Source organism: Vigna umbellata, chromosome 4 (genome assembly GCF_029865625.1).
Source record: "Vigna umbellata cultivar VRB3 chromosome 4, Vumbellata_1.0, whole genome shotgun sequence".
In the NCBI taxonomy this organism is placed as follows: Eukaryota; Viridiplantae; Streptophyta; class Magnoliopsida; order Fabales; family Fabaceae; genus Vigna; species Vigna umbellata.
Genome location: NC_142168.1, coordinates 22375649 through 22397839, shown reverse-complemented (window position 1 = coordinate 22397839; position 22191 = coordinate 22375649). Strand labels below are relative to the sequence as shown.

Genomic DNA, 22191 nt, shown 5'->3' with positions numbered 1-22191 from the left:
CCTTTGAGAGCTAGAATCCCGACTGTAGAGCTGCGATCGTTGGGGCAAGTGGCTACGGTGTCGTAGGCCCTGGCGGCTTCCTCTACGGTGAAGCAGCCCCAAAGACGCTAGCGGACACCTCTGAAATGGGTCTCTTTGGGTGGCGGCGGAGCATGGGTGAGCAAACTATCCCATTCTGAAGAAACACGATTAGAAGCACATGTCCAAACTCAACACTTTTGCATCCAATTGTTTGTTGTTGTTAGTGTTGCCATGAAGGAGTTTCCCTCTTGTTTTGGAGAAAATGGGGTTCAGGTTGCTGACTCATCCTCATCAAGCACCACAAGAGTGGCTCAAAATGTTGTCACGTGTGTGTACCAGTGCAAATTAAGATGCCGTTCATGTCTGATCATGGTCTCCTGGACCAAAACTCTGATGGGTCAAGGCTTGAGCGTGGGAATTGATGATTTGGGAAATCATTGTCTCTGCAAGGTTGAGATAAAGCCATCGCTATTCTCAAAGAGAAAAGGGTCCAAGAATTTGGAGGTCCAATCTGGTAAAATTGATATCTTTTGGGATTTGAGTTGTGCCAAGTTTGGTTTCGGGCCTGAGCCGCTGGAGGGGTTCTACTTAGCGGTGGTGTTCAACAAGGAGCTGGTGTTGCTGCTTGGGGATCTGAAAAAGGAGGCATGCAAGAAGATGGACAGTGATTGTGCTTTTTCCCACAATGGTACCATTTTAATCACAGCGGAGAGCTGCATGGCCATCAGCAGGCTTGATTCGAAGGTTGCTATGGAGAGCGAGAGATTTTTCATGGCGGAGTTATCATAAAGCTTTGATCCATGGCAGAGTTATCATAAAGCTGATGTGCGGCAAGTAAATTGTTCTTTTAAAATTCAAAATTAACATATTATATTCCACGTATGAGAAAAATAGAACAGCTTATTAAGTGTTGGCCAACTAGACAGCTCTACCGTTAAAATTTTGACGCCGTAACCAAAAAGGATTAATTTAATCTGATTTTTCACAAGTTGGGATCACATTGAAATTTTTAAAAAATGTAGGACGGACTTGAACATTGCCCCCTAAAGAGGGACCAAAAGAGGTATTAAGCGTTGTAAATTATAACATTTTGAATTGAGATGCTAATAAATAAGAATATTACTAAGATAATAATTAATGTCTAAGAATAGTAAAACAGATAAAAATCTTTAGTATATTTTTTTTTCAGTCTCTTCTTGTTTTTGTTCATCGCCTCCCATTTTGGCTCATCTCTAAAAATCTGGATTATGATTGTGAAGTAGCATGTGGAAAAGTAGAAATGTGGTTGAAAGGGTAGCAATGTAGAAAGGAAATCAAAGAACAGAGCAGACAGAACTGAGGAAGGTTTTTCTACACATTTATTTTCTTTTAAAACAAATTATTTTTTGTGCAGTTTTATTTTGTAATGGGTTCTTATTGATGATATGGATTTGTTCCTTTCTGTCTTGATCTCTTCTATGTAATTAAAAGGGTTCATATGTTAATTAATTTAATGTGAATTATTTTAGTAAAACTTTACCTCAAATAGAGTAAAGTGGTTTCAATTACATGAAAGTGAAAGTTAGATTATAAGTGAAAAATTTATAAAAAAACACCCCTTGAATTTATTTATCATTTGTTAAATAATCAATATCAACTATTAAATTTCTTAATTCATTTTAGTGTTAAAGTTATATTCAAATTTTAATTTCATAAATTCATCTGCAATTTTAAATATCATTCCACTGAGGTGTTAAATTTTCTCCTCAATAAATAATATTTTATTGTCATCGCAATTTATTCGTCATACTCACAATGAATCGAAATTTATCCAATAAAAGAATGACTTAATGGACTATTATTTTGGCTTTTTTTTGTTTAAATATATATATATATATATATATGTATATATATATATATATATATATATATATATGTATATATATATATACATATATATATATATGTATGTATATATATATATATGTATATATATATGTATATATATATAATACAAGCAAACTTAACCATATAAACCTCTTTTAAGTTCTTAACAAGTTAACTAAAGTTTCTAATTTGATAAACTGAGAAAATTACTAATTTTACATGTTAAATTGTTTAATTAAAACTTAATATCGATGTATTTTTAATCTAAATTATATTTTTATTATATATTAATATCTTTCAAATAATTCAATATAAAATTTCAACTTCTAAATTAATTTTCATTTTAATTTAATTATAAAAATTTTATAACAAACCAAAAATAAACTAAATATTAATTCCAAAGTAATTCATTTTAACATTTTTTTTCATGGTGGTACGTCAAATATTTGGAGAAGATTTTTAGTCAAATGTTTGAACCCCATCAAGTGCACGTTTAAGAGGGATATGTAGGTAAATTCTTCAGTTTCATGCTTACCGCACAAGACATTGAAGTCAATCCTAATAAATGCACGCTATCATGGAGATGAGTAGTCCCCAAAACCTGAAGGATACGATCGTTTGACTTCTTTAATCCGATTCATCCCTAAATTGGTCAAAAGGATATGACCAATTTTGAAGGTAATGAAGTAGAACACCATCGTTAAATTGGACAAGCAGTGCGAAGTCGCATTAGCGGATGTGAAGGTTATCTTGGCCAATCCCCTTGTCATGGCCCGACTAGCTTAGGGCAAAGAGCTATAACTTTACCTGACCATGTATGAAGGATCGATCAGTGTTACCCTCTTCCAAGAGGCTTTGAAACTAAAATTGATTTATTTAATAAGTCGTGTTTTGTAGGACTCAGATGCGTTATTAACAGATCGAGAAGGTAGCCTTGGTGTTGCTCACGGTCGCCCGTTGACTAAGGGCATACTTCCAAAATCATTAGGTGGTCGTCTGAACTGACCATCTGGTCACCAAGATTCTGAAGAAACTTGATCTAACAGGAAGGATAGTTAATTGGTCAGTGGAGTTGTCAGAGTTCGGTCTTCAGTACGAGCCACATGGTTCGGTGAATGGGCAACATCTTGTGGACTTCGTTGCAGAGCTACTCCAGGTCCATTCATGGAAGCTTTTTTTAGATGGGTCTTCAGATAAAAGAGGTGGAGGAGCTGGAATCGTATTGGAAGGACTGATCAAACACTCTCTGGTGTTCAAATTCAAAGTGTCCAATAATCAGGCTGAGTATGAGGCCTTGGTGGCAGGAATATCCCTTGCAAAGGATTTAGGTGATCGATGGGTAGAATGTCAAACAGGTTGACAGCTCGTGGTTGGGCAGATGAGTAAGGAATTCTAAATTAAAAACGATCATCTTCTCCAGTATTTTCATAAAGCGACAACGCTAATAGATGCCTTTGAGAAGGTAGACATCAAGCATATCCCGCACGAGGAGAACACTCGCGTGGACATACTATCTAAGCTAGCGAGTGGAAGGGAGAAGGGCTATTGTCTACCATAATTAGAAAAGTGCTTGTCAAACCCTTTGTGGAGTGTCTATCCACCTTATCAACTAGAAGCAAAGACCAGAGGGAGGAGATCAAGCTACTTATGAAGAAGCAAGACAGTGGGAAATGGTTTGGTTTTGCCGAAAGCAAGAAGATCGTTTGATATGTTTTTGTAGGAGATGACCTTTACAAGAGGGGCTTCTCCACCCCTCTTTTGAAGTGTGTATCTTTCGAAGAAGCTGAGTACGTGCTGAATGAACTCCACAACGGTGTGTGCGATTTACATACTAGGCGACAAACGCTGAAGTCTTGAGCCCTACGAGTTAGGTATTACTAGCCAACAATGGATGAAGATTGCAAAACCTTTGTCCAAAGGTGAAAGAGTTTCCAAGTGCATGCAAACAACATCCAGGTGCCCTCATCCGAGCTGCATAACATCATCTCGTTGTGGTTGTTTTCTTAGTGGCGAATGGACATCGTGGGTCCCTTTCCGGTTGGTTGGGCGTAAAAGAAGTTTTTCCTTGTGGCCATAGACTATTTCATCAAATGGGTGGGGCGAAATCTTTAGCAACAATAACGTGCAACAAGTGCAAAAGTTCATGTGGAAACTTATATGTTCTTTCGATCTCCCTGCACGATTATTACTGATAATGGCCAACAATTCATCAACAATAAGTTAGTCAAGTTTTACAAAAACTTAAGCATCAAACATGTGACAAGTTTGATGGAGCACCCCTAAACAAACGATCAAGTTGAAGTTGTCAACAAAACCATAGTGGTCGAGCTCAAATGTAGTTTGAGGGATGCTAAGGGAGCTTGGGTAGATGAACTCCCAAAGGACATGTATGGATACCACTAGTCACCGAACGGTACTACGAGAAAAACACCCTTCAACCTCACATATGGTACTGATGTCATGCTCCTGGTTGAACTGAGAAGACTTTTCTTAAGCGTTGATTAAAAGACATGGATGTCAACGAAGTTGAATTGAGAACAGAGTTAGACACCATACACGAAAAAGATAGGTAGTAGTCGTGTGGGCAGAGGCGTATAAACAAGTAATCGCAAGAAGGTACAACACTAAAGTAAAGTCGAGGAACTTTCATGAAGGGGACTTGGTACGGAGAAAGACATGTAAAGCTCATAAGAAACTCGCCTATGAGAGCTGGGAACAAATTGGAGGAATAATTTAGAGTTGTTGGAGATCTTAAGAATGGAGTTTACGATTGACATATCTGGATGACATAATAATCCCTAACATGTGGAACGCTTCCACATCAAATTTTATTTTAGTTGAAATCCTACATGTAATCTCTTTTATGTTAATCAATAAAATCAGGATTTCCAACTATTCTTTCATGTCCAAATGATCGAGTCCAGCCCATCCGACAAAGGTTGCTTGGGAAACATTCTCAATGAATTCCCAACAACCTCTAAATCAATCGGCAAGGAACGTTCTTAGTGAACTCTAGTTGCATCGCAAAGGCGAGTTTGGAAAACGTTCTTAGTGAACTCCTAATACTCAATCAATCGAAAAGGAACGTTCTTAGTGAACTTTTTGTTGCATTGCAAAACCAAATTTAGGGAACGTTCTGGTGAACACCGACCTCTAAACCGATCCACAAGAAACGCTCTTTGTGAACTCTTGCTATATCGCAAAACCGAGTTTGGGGAACTTTCTTAGTATACTCTCAATACTCAACTGATCGGTAAGGAGTGTTCTTAGTGAACTCTTGTCGCATCGTAAAAACGAGTTTGGGGAACGTTGTTAGTGAACTCCCATCACTCGATCGATCGGCAAGGAACATTCTTAGTGAGTTTGGGGAACATTTTTGGTGAACTCCCGACACTCGACCGACTGACAAGAAACTTTCTAAGTGAACTCTATTATAAAGCGCGTCAGAGTTAATGAGACAAATAAGACTTCGGGAGGAGAGGCGAGAGGGTAATTGGTCGATCAGGCTGACTGCCTCTGGCTCTTCGGGCGTCATCATGGACTTTACCACAAAATCAACCTCCTTGGGTTCTCGATCCAATAGAATGTAATTTTTTGTCGGCCATTATACATGTAATACTTTGATCGACCAACTTTCTTTATTACTATCTTTAAGTAATTAGTTTTAAATCCTTTAAAGAAAGCATGGAAAAATGTGAGCAACCACTTCCCTTTTTAAGATACGAGGGATACCCAAGCCCTATTAGCACGCGGTCGAGTCCGGAAGAGGAAGAGAAAGCAAGGGGGTGAGAGTAATGTCCAAGGTTTTGCATATCATTTTGAATACCTGCATGAAGGCTCACCTGTTCGAGTGCAGTTGGGTGGGAGCCATGTTTAACTCCCTCAGGTTGCCCATCTAAAATTTGCTAAAGGGCAATTGGACGAGTCGATCCTTAAATATATGTGTAAAAGAAATCCTGCGCAGCACCCTCCTTTCTGTGGAAGACCTGCACATTCCTCTTGCAACGACAAGCTTGAAATGTTCAGCGTCTAATGTTGCCCTAATTAAGTCCACCATACGAGCGAATTCCTCCAAGGAGCGTCCCGTGATGAAGTAAGACACTACTCCCCAACCTTATGAGGAGCCCAGTCCATTCCCTGTCCATTCCAACTCAGGTGGATAAGAAGAGCACTTATGGTTACTTGTTTAAGTGTATGGGGGCATCAATTTCTTGTTGCTCAAAGAAGCAGAATGTTTTTGCACTCTCATCCTGTGAAGCGGAATACATAGTCTCTACAGAGACTGTCTGCCAATGTGCATGGCTTGAAGTGATTCTAGATGAATTGAAAATCGAATACAGTAAGTCAATACAGTTATTGGTGGACAACAAATTAGCAATCAACTTATCAAAAAACCCTGTCTCTCACGGTAGAAGCAAGCATATAGAGACCAAGTTTCACTATCTAAGAGATCAAGTTAGCAAAAGGAAGATGGAATTGGTGCACTGTCCACAGAAGAACAGGTTGCAGACATTTTTACCAAGGCTTTAAGGCAAAACAGGTTTGAGAAGTTGAGGGATTCTCTTGGAATTAAATCTTTAGAGAGTTTAGTTTTAGAGAGGTGTGTTGTAGATAAAAGCAAAACTCTCTAAAACGGTATTAACCGTTTTGTAATGTGTTTTTGTTGTACATATATGCTTTGTTTATTAATGAGAAAAGAATGTTCGTTTTCTCTCCTTCTCGTGTCACATATACTTTACTACATTTCTCTGCTGCATTCCTTCAAACACTAAGAAATGTTAATAGTAACATCCCAGTACAATCAAACAGAGTGAAGGACAAATGGTATCAAGACAAATAGTTAGACGAAAAGAACTTAGAAGATTTATAACCTCAATTTCATAAACTGAAACATCTTTATATATTTAAATATTTAAGGAGAAAGTTACAACAAATAACTTTAATGAATTTTATCTTTATACATTCAAATCTTTAGGAAGAAAGGACAATCATTTCTAATGTAGTATACTAAGAGTATAGTAATAGTTTCTATCATTTTTGTGACTTCATCCCAGAATTCCCATAGACAATTCACGTAAATATGAAACATTCACTGAGACACAATTCACATAAATAATTGAACCAAACTGTATGAGCAATACAGTTTCACAACCAATTTACAAAATTCTAATGTCTTAAAATTCTGATCATATATGATACAGCATACCTAAAAGGTTTGGTGTAAAATATTCCTATTCCTACAAAGCCATTGCATCTTCCAAAACCGTGCATGACAAAACATATATTCCCTAAAACAGCTCTTCATTTGTTTGTAGAAAAACCCAAACGAAACTTGAGAACCCTCTCATCAACACAATACATGATGATCAACACATTCTTTAGAGAATACACGTGTGCAAGGACTTGTGCTTTTCTGGGAATCATAAGAAGTGTAACATTTGGGGTATAGTGAGAAATATGACCATGCTTCATTTTGATTTCAACATCTGTTTTGAAGTCTGCTTCCTTTGTTGAAATGTGATTGAGGATGAATGGTGACAAATTCAAAATATAAGTAGCATTCTCCAATCTAAAGGAAGTAAGTGAGTTGTTGCTTCTTCCTTGAACCTCCTTCTCCATATAAATCATTCCACTGCTTCAACTCATTCATTACGGATCCTTCTGATGCAAAACTTGCAGCCACCTGTGTTTACTCAAATATTTGTAAGCTCATGTACATAGAAAAAAACTTTTATACATCATTTAACACAGTTTTCTTCTTCCACTTCTGTGACATTGTAAGTATTCTATCCTTAGTTAGATGTACAAGTTACGATTTTAAGTCTTAAAAATGGATTAATGACTATGTAGTGGTAGATATCTATAATCACATCAATTGAACTACTGTTTTTAATTCCTAGATTTTAAGAAATTCAATTTTAAATACTTCATGTAGCATTGTATAGATTCCCAAATCTAGTACTCTCAAGCCATTTGAGTGAAAAAAATTGAGTTCACCCTACCTGACTCTTGGCCTGCTTCATGTCTTCCATATTTAAAGGCCTGAGGGTAATTTCTTGGTCTTCGTTATCTTTGTTGTTTGAAACATCCTCAGAGTTTTGGCCTTCAGCCTCTCTTTTCTTCTTTTCCTAAAATATGATGCAGTTGATATTTAGTTAAATCTTTGTCTTGAATTGGATAGAGACGTTAATCTTAGAATAGTGAAAGTTGTTTAATAACTACCATTTCTTTTACTCTCTCACGCTGTATTAGCTCTCTAACAGGTCGATAAGCCGCAGTGATGCACAAGTTCTGTTCATAGTCATTAACATCAATAGATTGTAACCAGAAAAAAATCAAACCAGTAAGCACTACCAAGACTCACCTTAAGATCACTTCCAGTATATCCTTCTGTCATGGTTGCCAGCTCTTTGAAGTCTAAGTTTTCATGTTTTTCTTTGGCCAGAAGAGTCTTCAAGATCTTCTCCCTGTTCTCAGCAGATGGAAGACCAACCAGGACCCTGCTCAATGACAGAAAGGTATATAGATATTGCATTCAAAAATTGCCAACACTAATTGAACTGAAAAGCAAAGAATATTGATATTATACAGTCAAAAACAAACATTGGATTTTACAGTGTCCTTAAAAGAAATGTGACAAGATCAATTTGGTGAACAATTTAAATGCCAAAGAGGAAGAAAGTGCAGCTAAAAGCTACAGAAAGATCTGCCTTCTAAGGTAGCCATAAGGTAGTCTCAGAAGGAAATAGATTAATAACCACATTTACCAATTTTCTTTTCTTAAGATCACACATTTGTTCATCATAGTAACAAAGCAAATGCACACATTGTCCGAATGGAAGCAAAACAAAAACAGATGATCATGCAAACAATTAGGCAAAAGGGGTGTCCTACCTGCGCTCAAACCGTCTTATGATAGCTTCATCAAGGTCAAATGGTCTGTTGGTTGCAGCAAGAACCAAAATTTGCTCATTAGGTCCTGTTAATAGCCCATCCCAGTGTGTCATGAACTCATTTTTTATCTTCCTCATGGCCTCATGCTCTCCTACTCTAGTCCTCTGTCCAAGCATGCTGTCGACCTCATCAACAAAGATGATTGTTGGGGCAACCTTAGCTGCCAGTGTGAATAGAGCTCGGACATTCTTTTCATCTTCTCCAAACCATTTTGATGTAATAGTGGACATTGAGACATTAATGAAACTTGCACCAGCTTCATTTGCAATGGCTTTTGCTAGCATTGTTTTCCCAGTACCAGGAGGCCCAAAAAGCAATATACCTCTACACGGCTTTAGAAGCCCGCCTTTGAAGAGGTCAGGCCTTCTAAGGGGAAGCATTACCAGCTCTTGAAGTGATTCTTTGATCTCATCCAATGCACCAATATCTGCAAATGTAACCCCTATTTCATTTGCTGGGATAACCTCAGGTCTTATGCGCTTCTCAAACTCGTTGTCAGGAACTTCCTGCAAACAAACAATTAGTATATAAGAACACAAAATCGGATAGGGAATAAAAGAAAATAGACTTGAAGAAGAAACTATTTTTAGAAGTTAGATAACCAGCCTCCATCTAGATGACTAGTAAATTGTTGATTATAGTGTATCAATTGTCCATGTTGAAACCATCAATTGTCCATGTTAAATGTGTAGGATTTGATAAGGTGAGAAGTTTTTTTCAGCTTAAGGTGCTCAGAAAATTGATCTTACCGCCTTTGAAGGTGTGGGATTTTCACCTTCTTTCTTTGTTACCGGGATGGATTTCTCTGTCTCATTCTTGTTTTCAGGTGCTTGATTGTCACTCTTAACTTCATTCTTTGCACCAGCAACATCTTCTCCAGCATTTTCCTAATGTTACAGAGAAATACGACAATTAAAAAAAGAAAAACTGAATATATACAATGGTACTCACTATCTATCATTATTTTTTCCTTAGATTTTCTTGCTATTCCTGCTGCTATAAATAACTGTAAACAAGCATACCTTGTTAGATTCATTAGTCTTCAGATTCCCACTACTCTTGCCTTCCTGGAACAGACTCAATCCATGGGACAAACTGCCACATCCAAGATCAGTTACTGCAAAACAATTTCATGTAATCAAGTGCTTACAGTCATTTGACAAGATATTTACCTATTGGCTGATATAACTAGCTTTCCATTTCGGTAATCTGGATCCTTGGTATGCATCAAATGGTAAGATATTGCAGATACTACAATTTCTTCAATATAATTGCTGAGTACGATAGTATCTGAATGGCAGATTGCGTTCAAGTCATCACATTCAATGTCATTTGCTGCTAGTACTTCAGCAATGTGGTTTCTGTTATCTTGGAACTGAATAGCTTTCATATCCTCTTCCAGTGATCCTTTCCAATTGCCAGAATGAGTTTCATCTTCAGGAGCTTTGATTTCAATGTTGTAGGGGAATAGCGCAGTGAGCCTTTCATCAACTTCTTTGCAATCGTCATCTGAATCTAATATCTGGGACCCAAGTATCAACACCGAGCCTGATAGTTTCTTTATCATTTTTTGTAGTAAATTATATAACCTTGATTGAAGAACGAGCTTCTCAACATCCCTTATGTATAAAATGATGGAACTAGTTTCTGTGATAGAAACCAAAAGCTGAAAAAATGAAAACGATCTTGTTATTAGAGTGAAAACTCTATGTAATGAAAATTCGTGATATATGACTCTCGTCTTATGTAAATGTTGCCTATAAAGGTTGTCACTAGACACAGTTTTAAAATGAACTTTCAGTAATTAAATCACCTTGTAAAGTGCCTGCACAAAGAGCTTCTCATCAAAACACAAGCTACTTGTGCGCTTCAAACGTGCTGAAATCATAATTCAATGAAGTGAGCAAAATGTGGGAGGAGAAAATTGATATTTCATGCATTAGTGACAACAATACAATGAATCAAGCATTTAGCTGCATGACGTTTTCAATTATTTAAAAGAAGAAATTTATAGATAAAACTATTTTCCTACCAAAGTTTGCAGAATAATCATGAATTTATAACATGGATATTCATATATCAGATTAGTTCTTGTTAGCACTCATTCAAAACTTCTATAAACATCCTTGGAAATAGTATCTGTCCCCTTCATCTTCGCAGGTGAACAAACAGATTGACAGGTTGATTTATTATATACAGCAGTGTGTTAAAAAGAAGCTTACGGAGTACACAACTGAATTCAAAGTAGATGTTCACATTAATCTTTTAGCTGGATTAGCATCTTCATTATTGCTTAATAAGGTAAACTATATTTCTAAAGTATAACCTGGAAGTGTTGGACCACCCTGGGAAGCAGTGCTACTTATATCAGATGCAGCAGAAGCATTCCTCCTAAGCTTTGGAGGATTGAAACTTTCAGCAGCACTGCTTTGTTGACGCACAATTCCTTCAAAAAAAAGTACCAATCAAAATCAATGATGCAATAGTTATATATATTAAGTTAGCAACATAAGTATTACGGCAAATACAGGTATCTAAAAAAATGAGAAGAGATAATATGGAGTCTCCACATCCATTTGCAATGTCTGAACTATGATCACTGTTCGTTATAATAACGTTAAAAGAAAAACCTATTACCATATGTCAAAGCAATACATGCATTGTAAAATCTTCCATATCTTCAAGTCTTCAACTACCAAACTCTATCTATAAAAGGTAATTATAGAATAAAACAATTCATACTTTAAACATTGACTTTTATTTCCTTAGTACCTCTTGTTTCTCCTTGTGAAGAAAGCATCGAAAAAGAACCAAACAAACCAGACATTCGCTCCAAGGTTGCCTCCGATATTGACCTTTTCAACGACTACGGAAAGAGAAGCAAATAAGTCAAGAAAATATCACTATGAACTACAAATTATATAAATATAAAATGAAGCTAGCAAGTTGCAATTTCATCATGTTAAGAATGACAGAGAACTAAGCAAGGTGAACTTACCGTATCTTTCGGGAACATCCAAATTTATTCTGCAACTGTTCAAGGGAAAAACATATAAAGTAAGAATATATGTAAATGACCAGCTAAAGCTAATAAAATGGGAAGCAATGAAAATTACCTTCACAGAGAAGTCAGTAATATCTAACAACAGCAACTTTGATTCAAAGTAATGAGCTAAAGCTCTGGCAAGGGCTTGCTGGTAAGATTCTTCAAAATTTATACATAAATAGCCTTAGTCAAACCAATCTGGAATTAAAAAACAAAATTCAGCAGAACAACGTTAATGTTAAATTCTATCATACTATACCTGCTGGACCAGATAGTAAAATAGACCTGCTTGCTGGTGAGAGGTTCCTGGTGTGCTTGGAAAAGTGAAGATGCTTTAAATGAATATATGCAGCACTTGTCAACAAAGCACGAATTCTTTCACTGCATTGTCACATTATATGCATGCGTAAGATATGGTGCTATAAGGAAAAAGAGTATTACTATATCAAATTCCTCCATTGGTAGATCAAATCCACCTGGAACAAGAACAGCGCATGAACTTCACAATATATAGGGAATCAATGCTTTTACAAAACCTGTTTTGTCCTAGATGGGAAACTCATTTAGAAACTAGAGGCGTGATATGATTGGCTCATTTAACGTAGCATATAATTGTTGGAATATAAAATCAGAAGGCAAAAATTTAGAACATGAATGCAGTTAAGTTCAAGATGCAGAATTAACAACAGAAGGAATTAAATTTGTATACGACATTCCCATATCTAAACTTTCCTTAATATTAGTTATACACCAACTTACTGACCTATGAACTAGAAAATAGAAAAAAAGAAAAGGAATGTCGAAGATCCCAGTTGCTGTTGTAAAGACTGTATGAGCATCTAGGTATCAGAAATTTTCGAAGACTATAAAGTTACATGGCACCTTTTTTTTTTTCATTTTTAGTACATCAAGGTATTGTCAGATTGTGTCTTTGCATCATGGAGGTCATAATTTGTAGTTGTAGATGCAGAAAAACCACAACTTTTTAGGTTATATGTAATATTTAAAATAGCAGTCATCTTGCTTCCTTCTATTCTATGAATCACATATACTCAATATGGAATTAGGACGGTACACGGACACAACAATGATTTTCAAATTTAGGATACATAGCAAAAAGTTGTTAAATAATTTATATAAATGTAGAATATTGATAAATAAAGAGACATTGATCATTTATCATTAATTGAAAACTATGATGACAATTTTGCAAAAAGACATGTGATTATAACAATAAAATATAATTTTTTTTAATTACTTAATTATGATTGGGAATCTAGTAGACTATCAAGTATCAGTATAATTAAAGGATAGAGCATTGTATTTTCAAAGCATTATTACACAACATATGTTAATATGACATTCTATTATTCAACCATAGATTAATGCACTATTCTTTTATTAAGATTTTATCCATACGTTTCCGATCTTTAACTAGATGTATGTAGTTTCGACTTTGATAATCCTTTTTTTTATTTTATTACAATGATTGGCTGAATGACAGTTTGTTGTTAGTGATTCTGGCCTAGGTGCACCTATAGGATTTGGTGGTTCTGTACAGCATTCTTCGTCAGTTTTGAGTTCAGAATTTTATTTCATGTGTGAAAATGTTATGCTGCATTAGTTGATGAATATGGGATTATTGAGGGTCTAGTTTATGTTGTGTATGTTGTTATGAAGTGATAAAACCATGATGTTTACTAGGCATATGGAAAAGACTAATAGAAATGTTAGAAAGATTTAAACAAGGTTAACTGCACTGGATGATTAAATTTGTATGACTGGGTTTTGTGATATGTTCTGTCCCATTCTGATTTGAACTTAAAGATTTTAGCGGATTAACAAAATTATGGTTGATTGGAACATATGTAAGTAGAAGTTAAACTTTTTCTGTGGTATAAAATGAGATATTGTCTTTTATGATCGTGAATTCCAATTAGTGTGATGCAACTAATAACGTTTGCTGTGGAAATTGTTTTGGAAATCTGAGTTACTGAAATAAACTGTTTTGAAGTGTCACAATGCATGCTCATAAACTTAATTAGAATACATTTAGCCTGTGTGTATTCGTTGGATGAAATACTTGTGATCCTATATAACCTGTCTCTGGCTTTCTGGTGAATATTATTGAATATGCAGTATGATGTAAATTCTAATTGAATTTATTGTGTTAGTTAAATAACATACATGAAAAGTTAGCTGTTATAGATCAAGACTAATCTGCCATGCTTGAATAATACCACTTAGTGTAGTATTTTTTTAACCGAATGGTGTATGATACTAATTTATTTTGGTCACACCTTCTACCTTAAGTCCAATTAAAAATATGGTTTTCTTTATCCCATTATCCATACTTTAGATACTTGTTACGTGACAGACTACAAATTTTGCCAATTTCAGTTATTACAATTTTTTAACTAGTTTGATTTTTTTTCACAATAATTAGATAAAAAAATCTGGATTAATGTTATAACGTTTTCGTCAAGTGTGGAAGCATGCTTATGTGAAAAAGCGAAATAATTGAAAAAGAAAAAGTTTAACAAGTTTAGGACAAATGTGTAAGTAAAATATATTTATATATTATATATTTGTGTGCCTGAAATGAGAATAAATGTGATATGTTTGATTGTTGTTTAGATGATATTGTCACAAACTAATTTAGAAGAGATGAGTAATGATTACTCTGACATTTTGAGTTAAACTTTATGTCTCCAAAATATTCACGTCATGTTAGGGGATGAGATTTGGAGTCGGTTACAAAGATTATTTTCTGTCCAAAAAGTGTCATGCACGTCATAAGCGTGATACATTGACTACTCAAATAAAAGACGTGACTGAAAGAATAATATGGATGAAAAACGAGATTATTTCACTTCAAAAATTGGTACACCAAATACTATTGAAGAAGCTCGCTCATTTTGGTCTCAATAGTAGCCAAGAGACATATATATATATATATATATATATATATATATATATATATACATATACATACATATTATGATACATATATACATACATATATATACATATATATACATACATATATACATATATATACATATATACATATATACATGTACATATACATATATATACATATATAGATATATATATATATATATATACATGTATATATACATATATACATATATATATAATATATATATATACATATAGATACATATATACATATACAAATATATATATATATATACATATATACATACATAGATACATATATACATACATAGATATACATACATATACATATATACTAACATATACTACTTTTTATAGTTAACTTCATCATATTGACACTTTATCATATTATTAATACACTTTTATAGTTTTCTTTTATCACGCAGCTGTATCAAATTTTGTTAAGCCAAATGATTATTTAAGAAAATATTTGATGGATTTTTACAAGGCACCTATTACAAGGCACCTGTAATATTTTGTAACTATTTTTTAAGAAAATATTTGATGGATTATTTTTTAACATAAAATTATGTTTTAATTTAAAAATTCCAAGTGTAAGTTACCTTTCTTTTCAAAAGTCTTTTGATAAGTCCGTTGGAATAGAATTATTGCTCTAAAACTTTTCTGACGATCTAATTTGTGTTCATACCAAAAAACCAATAACATTTCATTTGATAACAAATTCATTGTAGATGCCATATGTTTCGGTAGAGATTTTATAAGACTGAGACACTAACATTTCTAATGCATGAATCACGTGTTCCACCTTCTCTTTCCACCTGGACTATTCGACTTCAAGACTGCTCAGTTGCCTCCTTGACAGAGAGGGGAAGTACCTACAAAACATACTCCGACGCTCAAGTTAGGCGTAGCTTATGCAGCCATAGCTCTCAAGAAAGTGATTTTGTTATCACTGTGGAATATTTTCGAGTGAGTAGAACGTAAGTGAAACGTTCCTGGTTGTTGGCTCTGACTCTGTATTTATAAGTTGTATCATGGACCCTAAAATGACACAGGTCCAATAAAATATAAACAGACTTACCTTAAAATCCGATTGGTTGCTCATAAACCGCCTATCAAGATCTTTAATCAAATATCTTTAATTATTTTATCATTCGCTGGACATCGAGCCCAATAATAATATAAGCACTGGTCGAATGTGGCCCAACTTTAATAGAACCGTTTGTCCTGGTTGGCCATAGTGGTGACCGAATGGTGCTGACTGTATGATCATTCGATCTCTACTAGCTATAATACATAGCTGACGAGTATCGTCCCGATTTGACCTAGTTGATGAGTGTTGTCGTGGTTTGACCTGGTTGACAAACACTACTATAATAGAATCAAATTAAGGGTACTTTGCCTCGCAACCTCGCAACAATGTTCCCATCATTAAAAGATTTGTACCTTGATAGTAACAAGCTAAATGGGACAATTTCTGAAGATCTTCGATTTCCAACAGAACTTGAGGTATTATCCTTGATGTCAAACTCTTTGAAAGGTGTGTTAACTGACTCTCATTTTTTTAATATGACAAAGTTAAGGGCATTGATGTTGTCAGATAACTTACTTACTTTAGAAGTTACTCAAAATCGGGCTTCAACTTTTCAATTGGATACTATTGAATTGAGGTCTTGTAAGCTTGGTTCATTATTTCCCAAATGGCTCGAGAAACAAAATGTATTTCGATCCCTTGACATTTCAAATAGTGGAATATCAGGTACGGTTCCAGAATGGTTTTGGACCAATTTTGGATTGTCAAATTGGATGAGTATTGATATTTCATCTAATAATTTACAAGGTACGATTCCAAATTTGCCAATAGAGAATCATTATTTATCTCTTAGTCTTGCATCAAATCAATTTGAAGGTCATGTTCCGCCATTTTTCCGAGGCTCAATATCTCTTGATCTATCAAACAATAAATTCACAAATTCTTTTTCATTTTTATGTTCTAATGGTGTAGCTGAATCTTTATACCAATTAGACCTTTCAAATAATAAGTTTTCTGGACAAATTCCAGACTGTTGGACCCATTTGAAGTCATTGGCTTACTTAAATATGAGTCACAACAAGTTTTCAGGAGAGATTCCTTTTTCAATGGGATCACTCCTTGAACTCCAAGTTTTGTTATTGAGAAGCAATAACTTAACAGGTATGATCCCTTCTATCTTGAAGAATTGTACAAAGTTAGTGATGGTAGACATAGCAGAAAATAGATTATCAGGATCTATCCCAAATTGGATTGGGAAGGAATTATTAAAGTTGCAATTTTTAAGCTTGAAAAGCAATTATTTCTCTGGAAATTTACCATTGCAAATTTGTTATCTAAAAAATATTCAACTCTTAGATCTCTCGCTAAACAATCTATCTGGACAAATTCCTAAATGCATAAAAAACTTTTTCTCAATGCTCAAATGACTTCTTTGAGAGATTATTATCAAGGTCATCAATATTTGGTCAACATTACTAACAGCATAATTAACCAATCTTACAATTTGAATGCAATTTTGATGTGGAAAGGTTCAGAACAAATGTTCACAAATATGGATTATCACTTTTAAATAGCATTGATCTCTCAAGCAATCAATTATCAGGAGAAATTCCAAAAGAAATTGAGGGTTTATTTGGATTGGTGTCATTGAATCTATCAAGAAACCAATTGACAGGGAATATTCCTTCAAATGTTGGAGAGTTAACATCACTTGAATTTCTTGATTTGTCACGAAACCAACTTGTTGGTTCTATTCCTTCCAGTCTTGCTCAAATTGACCGACTCACTGTGTTAGATTTGTCACATAATAATTTATCTGGAAAAATTCCAACTGGCACACAATTACAGAGTTTCGATGCATCGAAATATGAAGATAATGTTGATCTCTGTGGACCACCATTAAAGGAATTGTGCATTGATGGAGTGGCAAGACAAGGACCAATTATTAAATTTCAAGAGGATGACAATTTGATTTTCAATCGTGAATATTATATAAGTATGACAATTGGATTTGCTATAAGCTTTTGGGGAGTGTTTGGCTCAATCTTAATACTACATTCTTGGCGTCATGCATATTTCAAGTTCTTAAATAATTTAGGAGACACTCTTTATGTCATGACAACAGTGAAAGTTTTCAAAATCTGCTACAAAACATAGCTACAGGTAACATTATTTTAACCTTGTGTTAAAATTTTGATTTTTTTTATTATTATAATTATTAAGTTTTTTTCCATTAAATTAGTTTTTAACTTAAAATTAGAGACTAATTTAAAATTAATAATATTAAATATGTAAAACTTTGATAGCTAATGACAATGATCAATTTAAAGTCTAATTAACAAATTAATTATAATTTTTTATTTATAAAAAAGACTATTTTACATACTAATAATTTCTAATTGATATCCACATAATTAATTATTTTGATTTCTAAATTTGATTAATGAGTATAAAATAAATTGAAAGAATTTAATTAGTAGTAACTTAAATCATTGGAGTTTTTTTATTTCTTTGCCTTTTAATATAAGTTTGCTTTGAATTTGTTTTTTTACGTTATCTTTTTATTGTTTCTATTTCTGGCAAAATTAATATAATTTGCTTAATTTTTGGCAGAGGAAATGGAATTTGAAGATTAGAACGATTGTGAGGGTATCATGCTCAAAGGACAAAAAAAAAAGAGGAAAGAGGTACTCTGGATATCGATAACTGAGGAAGATTTCTAAACATTTATTTTCTTTAAATGTTTATTTCTTCTCCATTTTTATTTTGTAATGGTTGTTCAGGAAGCCTATTGTGATTGTGAAGTTGTTAGTCATACAATAATTTGATGAATCTTCAAAACGTTGGAAATGACATAATTATTGATTTTTCAGTCATCTTCTGTACTAATACCTTATGTGTTTTTTTCCTTTCTACTACCTTCCTCTCTTGCATGTGATTAAGAGGGTTTATGTTTCAATTAATTTTAAGTTAATTACTTTAGTAAATTTTACCTTAAACTTAATCTGAGTAAGATGGTATGAATTACATGAAATTGAAATTAGATTGTATGTTGAAGGATTTATAGAAGCACGACATGCATTTCTTTTGTCATTTGTCAAATAATATATTAATTATTAAATTTCTTGATAATTCATTTTAGAATGCAGGAAATACTCTCTTTATAAAACATAAACTTGGTAAAAAAATCGTTACTACATTAATGAATAATAAACTCTGACGGTTAACACTTATAAATTTTAATGAGAAAACAATTATACATTTATAAACATTAATGAAAAAATAAAAATTGTTGTTAACATTTAAAAAAACTGTACATTTATAAAAGTTAATGAAAACAATAAAAATTGTTGTCAACATTTAAAACTAACGGTTGTTTTACCATTATTATTATTTTATAACAAGAAATGTCAAGAATTTCAATGTCATTTTGTGTGTGTAACCATTTAGGAAAAGTTGGACCTAACTTTCAAGATCTCAACCCTATATAACCCAATTGAAAGGACGGAGTCCAGTTTTGGCTAAATTCCAAAGCCATACAACTTTGACATGTTAGCAAAATGAGAGTCACTGATCACATCTCCCAAAGAGTTCAAATTCATTTTGAGAGTCTCCAGCTGAGTAGGAAATCGAATATCTTTGGGAATCTTACCATTTATCCTGTTTTCATCAAGAGATAAAGTTTTTAAAGATGAGAATACCGAGAAATCAGGAAGTCAAATTAAACATGCTTTCACAACATGCTGAAGTATAGACATTTCGTATGGTCAAATCAGGAACTCGTTAGGATAGGTTCTAACTGATACTATGTTATGAAAGTGGGTTTTTAAGCCTAACTCATTTCCACAAAATCGGCATGTAAAGTGAGGTTTGTACTTCATTTATATATTATAAATTGGTCTTATCTCTAGTCAACGTGGAACTTCCAACATTTTCAATATTAGAGATGCTCAAGGCTTCAACTCAAGCCAAAGATGTTCAAGATATGAGTTAAGCTAAAGGTGCTTAAGAACCTATAATTAGATCGTCTTTGATATGCGTCAGTTCGGAATCGACTTATTAAACGTTTTTTTCTGTCAGTTTCATAAGACCTACGTAAAAAACGCTATAAAAATCCCAATTTCCACTTTCATTTCTACTTTTATTTCTATGCACTTCTTTTTATTTTTCTTTATAAATGTTACTTTGTGAATTACTTCGCACCACATATATTTTTTAAGTAATTGTTATTTTTTTCTCAAACGAATGTAAAAGTTGTACCATTTTGATTAATAATTTTGAAATAGCTAAAATATACTTAAATTAATGAAAATAGATTTGAAAAAGACTTTACGACACATTGAAGGATATTATTAGATAGATTTCTTGACTCTTTGTATATGAAAATAAATATAAGAAAAAGTAATTACGATTATGTTTGATAATATATTGAATTGGTATGTAAGTGATTAAAAGCGAATCAATTAAGTTTAGTTGTTATAAGAAATATGTTGAAAGAGGTAGGTAGAAATTCATTATATGCCCACAAGGGCCATATGTGTTTGTATTTATGTTCCTGGTTTTTGTTTCTAACAAATTATTTTAAGTTATAATCAAAAGAAAAAAATAAAACGAAAAATGAAATATAAGCTGTAAAACAAAATATTTTTAAGTCTTGAACATGAACCTCAATTAATGGTTGCAGGTAACATCTATATGATTTTTTGGCAATTGTAATGACAACATTGTATGTTCATGCACAACCAAGACGATAAGTTGTATACGACCATCATGACAAGTCCTTTATAAGACAAGTCTTACATTTCGCTAGTAAAAAGCAAATTCATAATAAAAATGTCCTTCTAAGTTTCACCATCAGTATAGGAGAGCTTGGAGGTGCATTTCATTTAGAGGAGAGCTTGGAGGGCTGTTAGGGCTCGTGGAAACACTCCATTCTTCCTCTTGGGTTTTTCATCTTCTTCCATGCCCATTTTGTAACCTTAAAGGCTCTCCATGGAAATGGAGAGTCAAACCCATCTTGTTGGGGATAAATATAGCCTCTGAATTCTTGTGTATTTGTTGAATGATTTGATTATATATATGTCTTTTCTATCAATTGCTAGTATTCTTGTTTCCGATCTTAAAGCTTGCATGTAATGGGGACGTTCATGACTTGATTTTGGGGTTTCATAGATTATGGGGACGTAAGATGAAACCTTGAACTGAAACAAGAGTCCTTGTGGTCATTGATTCTAGGGATGGAAGATGATTCATATGTTGTCTTAAGATCCTAGCTCTTTAATGCGGGTTTGCTTGTTAGATTGTCCAAGGGATTGGAGTTTGATAAGGAAAACCTAGGCTCTTTCACCTAAGGGATTAGGGTAGAGTGTTTTAGTGGATTGACTTTAGTAAATTGATAAAGAGGAGATGAAATTGGTTATACACAAGAGTGCATTGGTGAAAACTAACCGTAATAATGTCATTTCATACCATTTCTAGTCTTTTCCATTTCCAAGTGCCTTCAATACCAAAGTACAACCTTGTAATTACTTGTGAATTTATCTTTTTGCACATATTCTTAAATGATGAGTTGTTCTTGAGTCTAGATGAGTTGTTAATCGCACAATTTTCTAGTATTACGAGTCTCTTGGGAAAACGATACCTGGTCTTACCACAGTTTATTACTTGAACGATTTGGTACGCTTGCCAAATCCCTAACAGTGGCACTCAACTGCACCGCAGCCACAGCATTCCAAAATTCTCTCTTTTTTTTTACTTGCTTTTATGGTTGGTTAAGCTCTATACATTGGTGAAGGTTCTTCTAAGCATAATATTAGCTACAAAATAAGGGAATTAGTGAGGATAATACATCAATTTAGTCTAAAACACATTTATTTAGAAAACAAGACAAAAGAATAGGATTAAGCAAGTTACAAGTTAGAAAGGAGTTTATTTTGCTACTAAAATGATGCTTAGATAATGGTAAGAATTAGCATTATCAAACTCTCCCAAACTTACAACTTTGCTTGTCCTCAAGCAAAAGTACTTCACCTAGCAAACAATTCAATCGCAATGGTCTAGCAATCCAAGAAACAATTTAAATCAAATAAACAAAATCAATCATGCTTGCTCAACTTAAAATTACATTCAATAGATAATATGGCCTTAGCAAGCTAAACTTCAACCATGGTGCTCACAAATTAAAAGTCACAAGATAGATGCGAATGATAGATCAACAAACATGGCAAGTTGTTTTCATTGAGTTCATGGAACCAATCCTCACCAAAGAAAGTGTTTCACTCAAGCACAATGGTGTATTAGGATGTGTGTCTTACTCTCAACTATTACA

General features: G+C 33.8%; 2 protein-coding genes, 1 long non-coding RNA gene and 1 pseudogene across 3 annotated transcripts; 2 read left to right on the top strand and 2 right to left on the bottom strand.

The window, feature by feature from the left end:
- The first annotated feature begins 252 nt into the window (after positions 1-252).
- Positions 253-810, top strand: LOC148199588 (uncharacterized). The gene has a single exon (XM_088112715.1). It carries the CDS (start codon positions 253-255, stop codon positions 808-810), a length of 558 nt encoding a protein of 185 aa, XP_087968841.1.
- A 6601-nt stretch (positions 811-7411) lies between these two features.
- On the bottom strand, positions 7412-11726 carry LOC148199587 (uncharacterized). The gene is made up of 11 exons (XM_088113262.1): positions 11614-11726; positions 11168-11287; positions 10655-10719; positions 10014-10507; positions 9864-9936; positions 9591-9728; positions 8782-9347; positions 8252-8387; positions 8110-8178; positions 7890-8015; positions 7412-7570 (listed from the first exon to the last, which is right to left on the bottom strand). The coding sequence occupies exons 1-11, from the start codon at positions 11666-11668 to the stop codon at positions 7457-7459; spliced, it is 1956 nt and encodes a 651-aa protein (XP_087969388.1). The 5' UTR covers positions 11669-11726; the 3' UTR covers positions 7412-7456.
- Positions 11727-11840: 114 nt separating this feature from the next.
- On the bottom strand, positions 11841-12353 carry LOC148199586 (uncharacterized). Its single transcript, XR_015785968.1, has 3 exons — positions 12147-12353; positions 11958-12046; positions 11841-11874 (listed from the first exon to the last, which is right to left on the bottom strand). It is a non-coding gene; the product is annotated as an uncharacterized LOC148199586 (long non-coding RNA).
- Positions 12354-15613: 3260 nt separating this feature from the next.
- On the top strand, positions 15614-18020 carry LOC148199585 (receptor-like protein EIX2; annotated as a pseudogene).
- Positions 18021-22191: the final 4171 nt, after the last annotated feature.

Excerpts from the sequence above, each read along its gene's own strand:
- LOC148199588 (XM_088112715.1), top strand. The coding sequence starts at position 253 with ATGAAGGAGTTTCCCTCTTGTTTTGGAGAAAATGGGGTTCAGGTTGCT.
- LOC148199587 (XM_088113262.1), bottom strand. The coding sequence starts at position 11,668 with ATGTCTGGTTTGTTTGGTTCTTTTTCGATGCTTTCTTCACAAGGAGAA. Across the intron at positions 8,388-8,781 it reads ATAAGACGGTTTGAGCGCAG|GGTCCTGGTTGGTCTTCCAT; the intron begins GTAGGACACCCC and ends GTCATTGAGCAG. Across the intron at positions 7,571-7,889 it reads TGAAGCAGGCCAAGAGTCAG|GTGGCTGCAAGTTTTGCATC; the intron begins GTAGGGTGAACT and ends GAGTAAACACAG.